The sequence below is a fragment of the Procambarus clarkii genome, chromosome 69 (assembly GCF_040958095.1).
Source record: "Procambarus clarkii isolate CNS0578487 chromosome 69, FALCON_Pclarkii_2.0, whole genome shotgun sequence".
Taxonomy (NCBI): domain Eukaryota; kingdom Metazoa; phylum Arthropoda; class Malacostraca; order Decapoda; family Cambaridae; genus Procambarus; species Procambarus clarkii.
Genome location: NC_091218.1, coordinates 19,984,749 through 19,998,337, shown reverse-complemented (window position 1 = coordinate 19,998,337; position 13,589 = coordinate 19,984,749). Strand labels below are relative to the sequence as shown.

The window sequence follows — 13,589 nt, the reverse complement described above, 5'->3', positions numbered from 1 at the left end:
AAAATTGCCAAAATATATGACCCTCCCCCCCTAACACATTCTTGTACACCAGATTTCAGGGAAAATTTTTAATTTGTTTTATATTTCACTCCAACAAGGAATTGCCATATACTGTATACTGTATAGGAACTGAAGGATGCAAGACAACTCTGGTTATGTAAAATAATAACTGCCTATATCGTCTCAAAATATTTACAGATTTGTAATATATGCCGGGCTAACTAAGGCAGGATAGATGAAGAAAAATTCATGCAAATACTGTATTATGTATTAAACAGTAGACAGTATTCCATCAGCATTATTTGATAAATAGGTGCTAGAGAGCATACAAGCTAAGCAAATAGTCTACACAAAGATGACAATCACCTTTCCAAAGTACATACATGAATATACAAATGTAAATAAATTCATATAAAAAGCAGCAGCCAAAAGAACTAGGAATACACATGAGTAAGATGAAGTCATCAGTACTTTATGAGAGTCTATAGAAGCCTGCACAAATAGTGGGAGATGAAGGAGAGCTGCAAAGGGGGCATGCCAGAGCTCATCATCAGTATAACATGACTTAGCTTCATAATAAATATATAAAATCAAACAGTTAACAACTTATTACCAACAGCCGTTACAGAGTTACAATTAAAAATTTACTTTGCAGAAATCAATAAAAGAAACTTATTTTGTTAACGAAACAAATCTAAACTATCTTATTATTTAAAATTTTTATATAAATATTAGAGAGAGTACACGTCTTAAACACAAATGAAAAAGTCAAGATAAACATTATACTCTACCTGGAGAATGACGAGAGCATTTTCAATAGATAACTGATCGGATGGGAGCCCTTCCGCCTTCCACTGAAGCTGTTCCCTCTCACTGCTCAAAAACCTGTAAATTACAAACCCATTATACAGTTCAGTAAAAGCTAATGAATTCATCTATAGCATTAAAGACAAGCATGCAACTCTTTTCAGTGGTAATACATGCATCAAATCAACATATTAGTACTGGCACTAGGTATAAGCAGACTTGGTAATTGGTGGTTAAGGAGAGCACAAAGTGTGACAACAATATAGCACAATACAAAAGTATACTTTATTTTTTGACATTGCTTTGCCTGTCATGATTTATTAAATATTTACCAAAATCAAATTTGATAAAGCTCTTGGCACCAGGACACTATCTAGCAATAAAGTTTTGCTGTAAACACTTTGACGTTCTGGCCCATCGGCACAAACTTTCCGGGATCTCAAGGTCCCATTCAGCAAGGCCTAAAATGTTTATGCTCACTTACTCAGTTAGCTTTTGGGTTATAGCTATAAATTTGGTGTCAAAACGTTTGCAAATGAATGCTCGAGTACAGTTGCACAACAAAATGTATGTTAATAATAGATTATGCGTGGCATTAAATATACAAATGTTTATGAGAATTTCAACATTCCTCATATATCTTTCAACATTATATATTTTTCATCTAAATAAAAATAAAGAATATGGAATTGTGCACACATGATCGGTATTCTGTAATAAGAAAACAAACAATTTTACTACATTTCCGGCAAGTAATTTGCAAAGCACGATGAAAATATCCACGAGAGCAATTACTGTCTTGAGTGATAGGTGATTAGCCAGCATGATCTCTGGATGGTTCCCTGATACTTTGCTTAATTCAAAGATAAGCTATTCCATCACCGTCCTCCATAAAACAAAACAAAGAGAGATACTGTATTCTGAAATTCTGAGATGGATGCTACAATTTAAGGTCATCAGAACATTCTGTGTCGAAGTTCAGGTGATGTGTTTTAGTGCTATAAAAGCACTAAAGTTTTACCTTGGCAAAACTAGAAAATCACCAAATAGCTGGTTATTTATAAAAATATACCATGTAAGTATTTTCTTATTGCTTTCCTAGTGTCATGGACAGGAAGCCTGTACTATACTTAGCCTTATTGAGCTCCCCTAGGCCACCTACTGACTTTGACCCAAATGTCAGTAGTTGGCATCATGTCCCGTCTTCCCTATACTCTGTCAAGACACACTTCAAAACTACTGATGATTTTGGTATCTTCTCACAGAACTTGTTCCAACTGTGTACACCTCTGTTTACAAAAGAGAACATTTTTACATCTTTTCAACACCTTTGTTTCCTTAGCTTGAATCTATGATTTCTTGTTTTTCAAATAGCAAGTTTAAAAAATTCCTGTCTATTTTGTTGATTCATGTTACTATATTGTGCATACAGTAGTGATCACATCAACTCTTCTTTCTTCTTACCTCGGAATGTTTAACTTGAGTGAGAGAATGAGGGAAAGGTATGGATTACCTCAAGATGATATTTTACTACTTTAGGATTTAAAGTCTCAGTTGGAAATGTAACTCCTTACCCCTTTTGACAGTCTGATATCCCATTTGATTGTACATGATCCTGGTCATGTAACAGAGCAAATCCTTACCAAAGCATCCTATTGTCTCAGATGGTGGAATGGCAAACGAGAGCAGCATATTAGCTACATGGGAAGGATAATATGAAGACCCAACACATGCACATGTTGCAAGCCTTAGGGGATTGAAAATATCACCAATCCAGTAGGTAACATAGCCGAGGTAGAAAGAATGACTGTTGGCTTGTAGCAAGACCATCAAGCACTCTCCAAACTTGCATGTAGCAAGTGTAGGCTCAACAGGTCGCTCCATAATGACCCACTTCACAGATCCACAGGAGAGTTACCAGGGCTTGAAGGCAACTAACCAAGCAGGACACCCCCAGGCATTACGGATGCTGGCAAAAGAACAGACATCGAATACAGACCAAGTCTTTTCTCATAGGTACAGAACATGGCTACAGAGGGTGTGCAAGCCACATAAGTAAGGGTCACAATAGACAAAAGCAGCTTGAAGCAAAGAAATTGACAATTCCCTGCAAGAATTCCAGCATACAAACATACATTCGTGAAACATGTACTAGAGATTTGGAACGAAACAAAATATGCAAATGGATCCGCAAGGGACAAAGACCGACGGATGGCTAGCACTTAGTTGAGAAAGAATTCGGACCCACTACAAAGAGGTGACCTGGCAAGCACTTCTACACAAAGCAAGATCAGCAAAAGAGCTGACCTTGGAGCTAGCTTGAGCTGGGAGTTCTGGCCAAGATGCCATCTGTTGGTGGGCATTTGCACTAGGGAGTTCGAGCTAATTTCAAATGAAGCAATCGTCTTTAACGAATTGTTCGCAGGTTGCTTAGCTGTTTCGATGTCTAGTTTTCTATAAACCTTGCAGTTGTTTGTATTCCTTTGCCGACTTTCTGGTTGCCTTTCCCAGTACGGGTGACTGTATTAGCCCCCAGCTCCTTGTCCCTCTGTCCCCTAGTAGGCCAAACAGGTTTCCTACGACTGATGTGACACAGTAGCAGGAAGCTGGTTTCAGGGAGCCACCAAGGGGTTAGCCCCAGAAAATGTGTGTCTAGAATTAGATGTATTTGAATACACAATATTGAGATTTTATAAGTCATGCAATAATAATAAAAATTACATACTTTCGTAAGTCAAATCCAGATACTTGCAACATACGGCTCCAGTGGGCCATTGTTGCTTTACGCGTGTCTTCGGGAGCTTCACTCAAGTAAGTGATGAATGATGCAGCTAGGAGAGCCTCTCTTGGCAGGCCTTGTATACTAGAATCTAACTCAGACACCTGGGGAGAAAAATTATATGGTGAAGTTAAAGTTTAATTACTAAGAATACCCATAAGTGGGTGACCAAAGTCAATTGCTCTGTAATTCAATTTTGAATTTTCTTAAAATAGCTTACTTGTTGACTCCAACGTTTATATTCTCCCTCTAGTTTGGTGACGAGGCTCTCTGCAGCTGTGATCGTTTCCTTGGCCTTACTCAAGTGGAATTCTACCTCTGCAGCTTCTTTAGTAGAGCGATTCAACTTCTCCCGTAGTACAGCTACCTGCTTGTCAACATCTTCCAAACCAGCCGACAACTCTCCAATCTGCGCCTCAGCTTTCTCCAAATTTCTTCAATAAAAATTAGCACAGAGCATTACAATTAGTTTTGTTCGGCACACTAAAAAGATTTCTTTTAAAATAAATTATGCTGGATAAGAAATGTACAGTATACAGTGTCATTTTATTTAAATATGAAATCCGATATGTAAATCCCTAGATACAATTACTGTATATAATTACAGTATGATTGTTAAATAATTTCTAAACAACAAGAGCTCTGGCATGAGGTATATATGTGCTGTTGTTACCTTTGCAGTTTATCTTGTTCCTTCTCTAAAGGTTTCACTTTTTCGAGTACATAGGAGAATCGTACATTAGCTTTCACCCATGCTGCCAGTGGTGCTGCTGCAGTTGATGCTCTTTTAGCAACGGATGCCTCAAATGAATCCTCACGCTCGTGAAGCAATTTTTCTACCGATCTGCGACCTTCAGAAGTTACGTCTCTTGGATCAAAATTCCTGGAAGCAAAATGAGTTACAAGTAGAGCTCTTAAAACTAAAAGGAAGTTCAGGCTCCCAAAATGGCCAAATTTACAGTTTATAAAACAAATTTATTTACAATACAGTACATGTATGGCTGTTACCTTAACTCACATGATGTACAAGTAAAGAGTGCTCTCTAAAATGAGATACTTTGAAGACAATGAATTTTTAAGATTTTAGAATGAATGCTTATAAATTTGACTTAGTGTAATAAGTGTCTTAGTGCTAGGTCCTCCTTTATTTTGGATACTATTAGCTGGAAACGGTAATGTTTAGAGATATGGTAGAAACGCGATGATCAGACCACACACCAGAAGAGGAGACGACGATGTTTTGGTCCATCTTGGACTATTATCAAGTTGATTGTGATAATCGACTTGATAATGGTCCAGGACGGACCGAAACATCGTCATCTCATCTGCTGGTGTGGGGTTTGGTCATCATATCTTCAGCCACATTATTGTGACTAATCATCTGCATATGGTTGAAACACTTTAAGAAACACAAAGTTAAGGTAAAAGCTGACAAGAATAAAGTAATAGTTTTCAAAAATAATTATATTTTTAATCCACTTGGAACACCAATAAGCGGCGAAAGCCCAGCAATTTTACCCTGGTCACCACATTCCTTTAAAGGCAGCATATGGACAAACTGTGTTACAGTCATAACTGTATTATTGAAGTTTGCACGTACAATAATATTTTGCCAAAAAATCAAAGGCCTCTTAAAAACCTTAACCATACTTTTCTTTCAGCCTTATCGAAGCCTTTGAGAAATGATACATAAACACTTAATATGAACACACCTTATTTCTTCCTTGACACCCCTCTTTGCTAAGAAAGTTTTCATGGAATTCCATGAAGTATCTTGAACTCCCATAAGGCGTAGTACACCCTCTAGGATATCTCGTATTACTTCGGGTGGTGCTCGTAGGGACCTAAATGAATTGATTATTTGTCTAAATTTATTAAAATATATACAAATATTAAATTTTCTGACATTCAGTTAATGACAAAGCATGTCTAAAGAATACAAAACTATTTCTTCAGATATTGTCACAATATATATATTCAAAACTCATAACACAAGGAATGTTTCTTTTATTGATTCTAAATTCAGTGTTAGCATAATGCAGTGGTTACTTACCTTATCTCAGTCAGGGCTTCAGCCTTGATGTTCCCTACAGCCTCTTTAGCTTCTCGCACAATGGGCTCAATTTCTGCTAGTTCCTCATCAATTGCAATTTTCCTGTTCAATGAAAAAATATCACAAAAGATTTAGCTACCAACCAACTTGTTAAATTCAGGAAAAATAAAGAAGGAAATCCAAGCATTACAAGAAAGTACAGCACCTTTGTATTGTACTTTCTTGGTGCTGATCTCTAGGCGTGCCTATCTCACATTACAAACAATATTAAGAATACAGCATTCATAAGAACAAAAAATGTTGCCTTCTCAGTGGCAAGTTAAGGCCAGGACTGAATGGGTGACAGCACAAATAGCCTCGTCCTGGGCAGTATTATGAGGGTAAGAATCAAATAGCCTAGCCAGATTACACACGGAGGACAAACCTCCGACGGGAAGAGGTTACATTTCCTTAGAGAAGGACGGGGGGATTACATTTCCTACATTGGTAAAGAGCTTTTAACACTGTCCTCCACAGAGAACTGATAAACTGTTAAAGCAGGCTGGGTAACTGAGAATATACTGGGACTGAGTTGCAGCGAAAGAGGAAGTGCTATAATAGAAAAAAAATGGATGGAAATGAACTCCTGAAAGCAGCAAAACCATGCATGACAATGCTTAAAGATCGTGCAAAACTTGTGAAGTATGTACAAACTAAAAAGGACTGCATGATATTACAGAAAGACTTGAATAACGTGCAGGTATGGACATAAAAATACGTACTGCATTTAATCCCCCCCAAATTTAAATTAATGAGATTTTGGGGAGGAAGAGATAAGCCGGAAGGCTAATACAGTACAGAAAGAGGTAGTTGCCAGAGATACTTGTATGCAATACTTGGTAAACACGTGAAGCAGCCTTGGGGGAGCAGTGGAAGCAACTGCTATTTATAGCATCAAGAACAAGCAAACCAAGAGTACTGGAACATTGGGAGGTATAAATGCATCAGGTAGATAGCACTCGCCATACACACACCTCGGTAAACACATGAAATATGTTGTCAAGCTTAGCACTTACCTCTCGGCTATCTTCTTGTTTTCATTTACCGTTTGGTCTTTCAATGTTTCCATCTGAACTTTCTGAGCATTGGCATTTTTCATAGTGTCTGTAATCAGCTCGAGGGCACGATTGGCTTCCGATTGCTTTTCTGCTAACACAGTTTCTTTTTCTGCAGCTACAGCCTTAAGCTCGCTTACTACCTGACGTGCTTCATTGAGCTTTGCCACTCCAGCCTGAAAACATACGACGCATCATTATAGTTTAACCAACCATAATATATACAGTATGTGTGCATGTAATGAGTACACATTACCAGTACGTATACAATACAGTATGCATGCTCACTTAATTGTATTTACAGTGAATGAACTCAAGCTCCTGAGCCTTGCCAGTTAACTATTAAATGACTGGTGTGATAATTCCTAGTTTTGTCACACACTATTCACCATTGTATTTGTGGAGGTCAAATTCCAGTTCCTGGGCCCTGCCTCATTATATTCAACTGGCTGATGGAGTTGAAGAGTCGCTAACCCCTTACCTACTTTTCATTCCATGCACACAGTCTGCTTCCATTACCTCTCATCCTTGCACATTCTACTACCTTACTGCACTTACACTTAGAACATTATCACACTGATGATCAACACCCTATACTTGCAAACCCTACTTCTTATATAAACTATAAACGATAAGAACACACCTGATGGTGTGTTATATATATAATACATATTATATATATTATAATATACTCTGTATACATAATATAATCATGCAACTAGAAACCGTTGGTCTTTCTTGTCACACAGTTACGAAAATCACAAACAGAACATTACCTTCAAATGACGTTGTCGCAGTATTACTCCTTCCTTTTTAGTATTATGAATTGAACGATAAGTATGCAGGAGGGTTATGTAACGCCGAGGAGTGGCAAGGTGAGATGGTAGGCTCTCATGTATAGCCAAGAATGAGTTCAGGAATTCTGAACTGTTGCTTAGATCCCTTTCATAGTCTTCTAAAAGCAAATCTGGGATCTGGAAAGAATCAAAGTTTGCTCTAGTCATCATTTTCACTACATGGGTTTAGAGCATAAAAGATGTTTTTACAGTAGTATTAATGGTGTGCATATTTGAACAAAACAGTGAGCCTTAAGACATTCTTTTCTTAGCTCTTGGATTCAAATGATCTGTTGTGCAAGATTCCATTTTATCCTTAGACATGGTATGTACACTCAGGCAGAATGACAGCAGATTTCAATCAGCCTTGCAGGGTTATTATATGTTGTCATTGGATTACATACCTCAATCATTGTTTCTTGTGCCCATCCTTCCATCCAGAGCACAGAACACTGCTTATATAAAGCTGGGTTACTCTCGCACTGTGCAGAGAATTCCTGGTTGCTTGAATCCATAATCAAGGCAATGTGCAAATTTGTCATCACTCCTGTAAAGTATAAAATAAGAAACTATGAAAACTAGAAAGGTAAACGTTTTACGTGAAGTATGGCTCCCCTGTTTAACCTTTCTGTAATGGAATCCACATAAATCTTATTTAAGAAATTTTATTTAGGGAGAGGACATCAAAATTTTAATTTCATACAAACCCCCAAGAAAATTTATTCTAAATCACAATCAATTGTTTCAGAACCTTCATTGGCTTATACAGTAATGCACAGTGGAATCTCACAACAAATATACTTATTCATCCAAAATTTTGGTTAGTTCACAAGAAGTCTGTCACAGTAAGAATCCCACAGCACCCCAGAAAACCTTGGTTTAAATTAAAAGTAGATAGGACATTTTTGGAAGTTGGATATGCAATCGAGTCATAAAGATGAAAATAATGCATACAATTACTTTCCTCATTGCTGTCAGTACTGTATTTATATTGCAATTTGTGAACTTAGAGGATGAACTATGAATAACAGAGGGTATGAACACAGAAGTAATGCAAATGAATATCAAACCATACATCAGAAAATTAAGGAATGACAATGTTTTGATCTGTCCTGGACCACTATTAAGTCAATTACATGACTTGATAATGATCCAAGACAACTGAAACGTCGTCGTTCCTTCATTTTCTGATGTGTGGTTAGTCATCATCTCTTCAGCCATGTTATTGTGACTAGTAATCTGCATGCAAATGAATACTTGTAAAAATGATACTATTAAACATTAGTACGTACTTGAACCAAAATATGCATACTGTGTACCCCTGAATCCTTCATGTGCTGCCTGGTCTCGCAGAGGCATGAGGAGAGGGTCGAGTTCTTCAGGAGTGTAGAGTCCAGGAACCTGACAAAATCACATGACATAATGCACTTAAGATTTCCCTTCATGAACCTCTGAAATTGAACCTTTCAAGAATAATTGTAAGGAAGAATATAATATCTTCACATTCTTATAAGACCACATCCAATTACCTCTTTGCCGCCTGAAACAACCATAGTGGTGCACTGGTTGGTTATAGTCCAGGAAACCATCTCTCTTGCTGGTGGAGGTTTGGGTGCCCTGCAGTGGTACTTTGTGGCACTTACTTCTCCAGCACTATCTAAGTTTAGTGCCCTGGCAGCTCCTTCAGACACCAGTACAGCAGGTACTTACCTTGAGGTAACCTCAAGGTAACCACTTTGCAGCACAGGTGAGTCTTACCCATTTTAATTTATTCTTTCCCTTTTCTCTCCTAACCCATGCTTAGAAAATTGTATGTTGAGTAAAGATGAAATACTCCATCAGGATACTCTGATGCCTGATTTCTTTGCATGAGTTAGAATGCGACAAGGTTCAAGACAGGGAATCTGGTGTCATTATGAGTTCTGCCACTTGGTGACAGTCAGAGCTAGTATCTAGTTTTAACAACTAATACCGATAACAATACTTGGTGGTACCTGTGCTGCCATGTGAAGCTTGGAAACATTTTGGATGTTTATGAGTCACCGCAGTCCATTTATTTATTCTAGTGCCTCAAGCACAACATGAAAGGGACATTTGAAAAGTTCTCGATTGCATTGGTGCAGAAAGTCACCGAGCCAGATTGTCAAGATTCTCTAAACTAGAACCAGAATGAATTTTGCCACAAAAGGAATTTAAGCATCCTGCTCCAAAAGGATTTGTTTTTATTCACTTAAACCTCAAAACAAATAATAATATTCATACATCTAAGTTCTATTTACTTATTAAGGGCCTTCCATATTAGATATTTTATTAATATTTCATAATAAGAGTATAGTACTACAAAATGATAAAAAACTACAAGGAAAAAAAAAACAATTCAAGCTTGTAATAAACTGACACACAGTTTTATAAAATTAGATGGGATAACTTACTTCTCCAGCCATAAGAAGAGAATTGATAATCTCGAGGAATGCTGAAGTGACCAGATGGTGATCCTCTAGCAGCAGCACCACCTGTTCTCCCTCAACACCAGCGCTCTGCATCACCTAAGGTAATATTTTCATATTAAAAAGAATTATAGAAATGATACTATCTGGAAAATATTAAATATCAGACACAAGTCAATGAAAGCATCAAATAGGATTTTCTGAGCTATCATATTTGATTGTTACCTACTGTAAGATCAAAATGTAAACAAAATGTAAAATACTGTATTGAAAGTGTGGAAATAAACAGTATTATAATAAAAATTAAAATATGAACTGGAGAAATAATGAGAGAACAATCATGATTTTCATACCTGTTTTAAATCATTTTTGAAGTTTTTAATGTCATAACCAAGGCTCATAGCTGGTGAGACAACTCTAATACCATGTAAGTTGGCAATAACAGAGATGGCAGTTCTGCGGCCCACACCCGACCTGCCAGCCATGAGAAATGAGCCTCCAGGGGATGTTAAGATCCGGTCAACACGTGCCATAGCCTCCAATACCTAAGATCAGAGCAATGATCTTGCACTAAAATATTATCAGATTAAGATAATAAGATTGAGATAAACATGTCACTGACAAATAATATTGTAACAGAATTGCATACATAACCAACAATACAGTAATATCAAACATACAGCTGTACCAATAAAAGAATGACTATCAGATTGAGGTAACTGATCATCCACCTATTAATTCAAACCTGCCACCCACCACCAGGTGGCAGCACCGTGCCACCCACGATATGAGAACCAGGAGTTCCCAGACTCAGGTAGTGACACTTTCTCCCCGATTCTCCTCTGGAATAATGTGGGCAACTGTTGACAAGCCCCCCCCATCCCCCCCAACTTCCTCAGGTGATATAAATGTTGGCCAGTGGGTGCACAGTGATAAATGCTAAATTATAATTATATAATCCTGGTGCAAAATGTCAAGTCCTGACAGTGAATAAGGTGAGGTCTCCCATATCTGGCCACTTGCTGGCCACCGATACTTAAAAAATCAATAATGCTTACACCATCAGATATAATGAGACCATAAAAAGGCCAAGGGACTATGAATATATTCCAATAACATATTTCGACACGAAAGATAACTAATATGAAAAAAATACAAATTTAAACATTCAGTTTTCTATGACTGCAGCTTCTTATGCCTTGCTCAGGAAGGGGTATTTCTTCTACATTCAAAGCCTTATTTTTACAAAATCATGAAATAAAAGCTTGAATTTGGCTATTTGTCATAAGACTGACAACAATATTTCTGAATGCAGCACAGCCTATAATACTGTCTTAGATTAACTAAATTACAAAGGCAGAGTAAAGTGATGCACACACTTGTTTACCTCTGTGAAGATGAGTAAATTAAGCTCTTGTTTCTCCCTGCTGTACTGTGTCACCGCACGTGTCACCACCTCACTCCAGTCCTCGGTGCTCATCTGGCCCAGCTTGTAACCATGGAGAGGCAGAGGTGCCCCAGGAGCCACCTAACATTACACACAAACATTTATTTACTAACTTTATCTAAAAATGCACTGTAAATTATGGCACAACACACAACATTCACACCTAAAGATATTTAATGTTCCAAAAGTGATAACTCACTTCACCAGGTATATTACAGTCAAGAAGCTGCCTTTTTCCTTACTGATAATTTGTTCATTTTAAACCCACGAGATAGATATGAGGCACATAATGACCAAATTAACAATAGTGGTAACTGTCTATTCCATATAATTCAATTTAATTGCTTGTTTGATTCCCTTAAAGCTTGACAGCTCCAGTGCCGAAACTACTGAGGAGGGACTCCAAGAAAATCAAGTTAAAAATTAATAATCAGAGATGATTTTGTTTCACTGGGATAGATAATGCAATTAAAAAATCATGTAAAGATCTAGAGAGCAAAAACTTGTAAGTTGCTTTCTTACAACACTAAATTGTAAGATTGAAAATTGTCATAAAATGGTTTGGTCATATTCAACGAGTGGATGATAATACTGTAGTGTGAGGATAGGAGGAAAGGACAGCTAAAGTGGGCAGAGAAGACGAGTGTGATGATGAGAGAATCATTTTACACTTGGCTGTAAAGAGAGAGAAGATGCTGCTGTGAATGTTTTTCTATGGAGATGGTGCACCTTTAACAAAAATATGTTTGAATATATAAGTATAGTTTTGAGTTAAGTATCTATAAGCCATATTTATACTGCTTTCCTATTTATTCTGCATTGATTCCTCCTCATCCTATGAAAGAGGAAAACAGTAATAATGATGATGCTCAAGATCATAAATGTCATGAATACCGGTATATACATCTTAATGGATAATCAGATAAAGCAAAGACATGACTGGAAATGCACCACATGATACTTACAACACTAATGGCAGGGGTGACAAAGTACTTGGAAACTATGTGATCACGGAGATCCAATCCCCAGTCTGACTGAATACTAGAGAGAATTATTGTATCAAACTTCTGATCATCATCTCTCTCAGCCAGTTTGTCACGGAAAAGTCTGCAGCCTTCATACAGCCAGACCTAAACAATCAATACAATAAAATTAATCATTTTGCAAACTTCTTGGATAATTCTTTAGACATGTTATTTACCTAACATTTAATTGTATGGAGTAGCTTTTCTATATTTTAAATTTAATTAATACTGTACTGTAATAAAAAACATAGTAAATATGCCAATGATAAAACTTAAAACTTTCACTGCCCGATGTTGAATATTGCAGCAGAAAACCAGAATACGGAGTATGGCCGATGATGCAAATACTGTAGGCGTAAATAATTAAAAAATTTGTAGAAATTCCATTTATTGTCTACTATGGCACTTGTTTTAAAATGTGCATCAGTTTCTGCCCATTCTCTGTATACCCCCCACGTGGCATCCTGACCCTGCCGTGTGGGCGCCCATCCACGCTGGAGGTTCACTGTTTTTGTGACCTCGCCCGTGACAGCCACGGCCTCCCCTCGAGTCTAAAAGTTTCCCCATTCTGGTTATTTTATTTCAGACATTTGTTGTTACCGACTTTATAAACACTGAAAATTTACTTCCAGATGGATACTGATCAAGAACAGAGCCAATCCATGACGAAAGCATTGAAAGAAACACAAGTGAGACATATGTTCTTATATGCACCTATTCCTTTAGAGCATTCTATTGCAAACAATTTGATACCAAACTGAAAGACATAGCATGAAAATTGAGGTAAGAAAGCTAAAAGATTATAAACATTTGTGGGTGGTGGCGAGTTTACGCGCACCGCTCGGCCTACCTTGAGGTGCGCGGTGGGTAACCCGCCGTGCCAGGGAAAGCGTTAATTTGGCTTGAAGGAAAATATTATAATGTATCTATTGTGTCTGAGCATGGTGTAGAAGCAACTTCAAAATAATGGATTTTGAAGTACCAGACCAGGTAAAACAGTTCAATACTGTATGTCATGTTGATAGGGTAAAACTTAATGTGCTTGTACCTACAGTACACTTAACCAGTCCTTCATAAAGATGAAAATAACATTTTAATTCA

General features: G+C 37.3%; 1 protein-coding gene across 6 annotated transcripts in view; it reads right to left on the bottom strand.

The window, feature by feature from the left end:
* Positions 1 to 13,589, bottom strand: part of btv (dynein cytoplasmic heavy chain beethoven) — a 103,963-nt gene that overhangs the window by 42,135 nt on the left and 48,239 nt on the right. For all 6 annotated transcript variants that reach the window (XR_011224025.1, XR_011224026.1, XR_011224024.1 and 3 more), the window contains exons 38-51: positions 12,429 to 12,593; positions 11,404 to 11,544; positions 10,370 to 10,561; positions 10,002 to 10,115; positions 8,862 to 8,970; positions 7,974 to 8,116; positions 7,510 to 7,707; positions 6,695 to 6,909; positions 5,640 to 5,741; positions 5,299 to 5,430; positions 4,260 to 4,469; positions 3,807 to 4,020; positions 3,533 to 3,690; positions 792 to 885 (exon numbers count right to left, since the gene is read on the bottom strand). Coding sequence is in view for 2 of the 6 variants with exons in the window: in XM_045765047.2 (XP_045621003.2) it covers positions 792 to 885; positions 3,533 to 3,690; positions 3,807 to 4,020; positions 4,260 to 4,469; positions 5,299 to 5,430; positions 5,640 to 5,741; positions 6,695 to 6,909; positions 7,510 to 7,707; positions 7,974 to 8,116; positions 8,862 to 8,970; positions 10,002 to 10,115; positions 10,370 to 10,561; positions 11,404 to 11,544; positions 12,429 to 12,593 (2,187 nt within the window). In the remaining 4 variants the exon portion in view is untranslated. The remainder of the gene's footprint in view (positions 1 to 791; positions 886 to 3,532; positions 3,691 to 3,806; positions 4,021 to 4,259; positions 4,470 to 5,298; positions 5,431 to 5,639; positions 5,742 to 6,694; positions 6,910 to 7,509; positions 7,708 to 7,973; positions 8,117 to 8,861; positions 8,971 to 10,001; positions 10,116 to 10,369; positions 10,562 to 11,403; positions 11,545 to 12,428; positions 12,594 to 13,589) is intronic.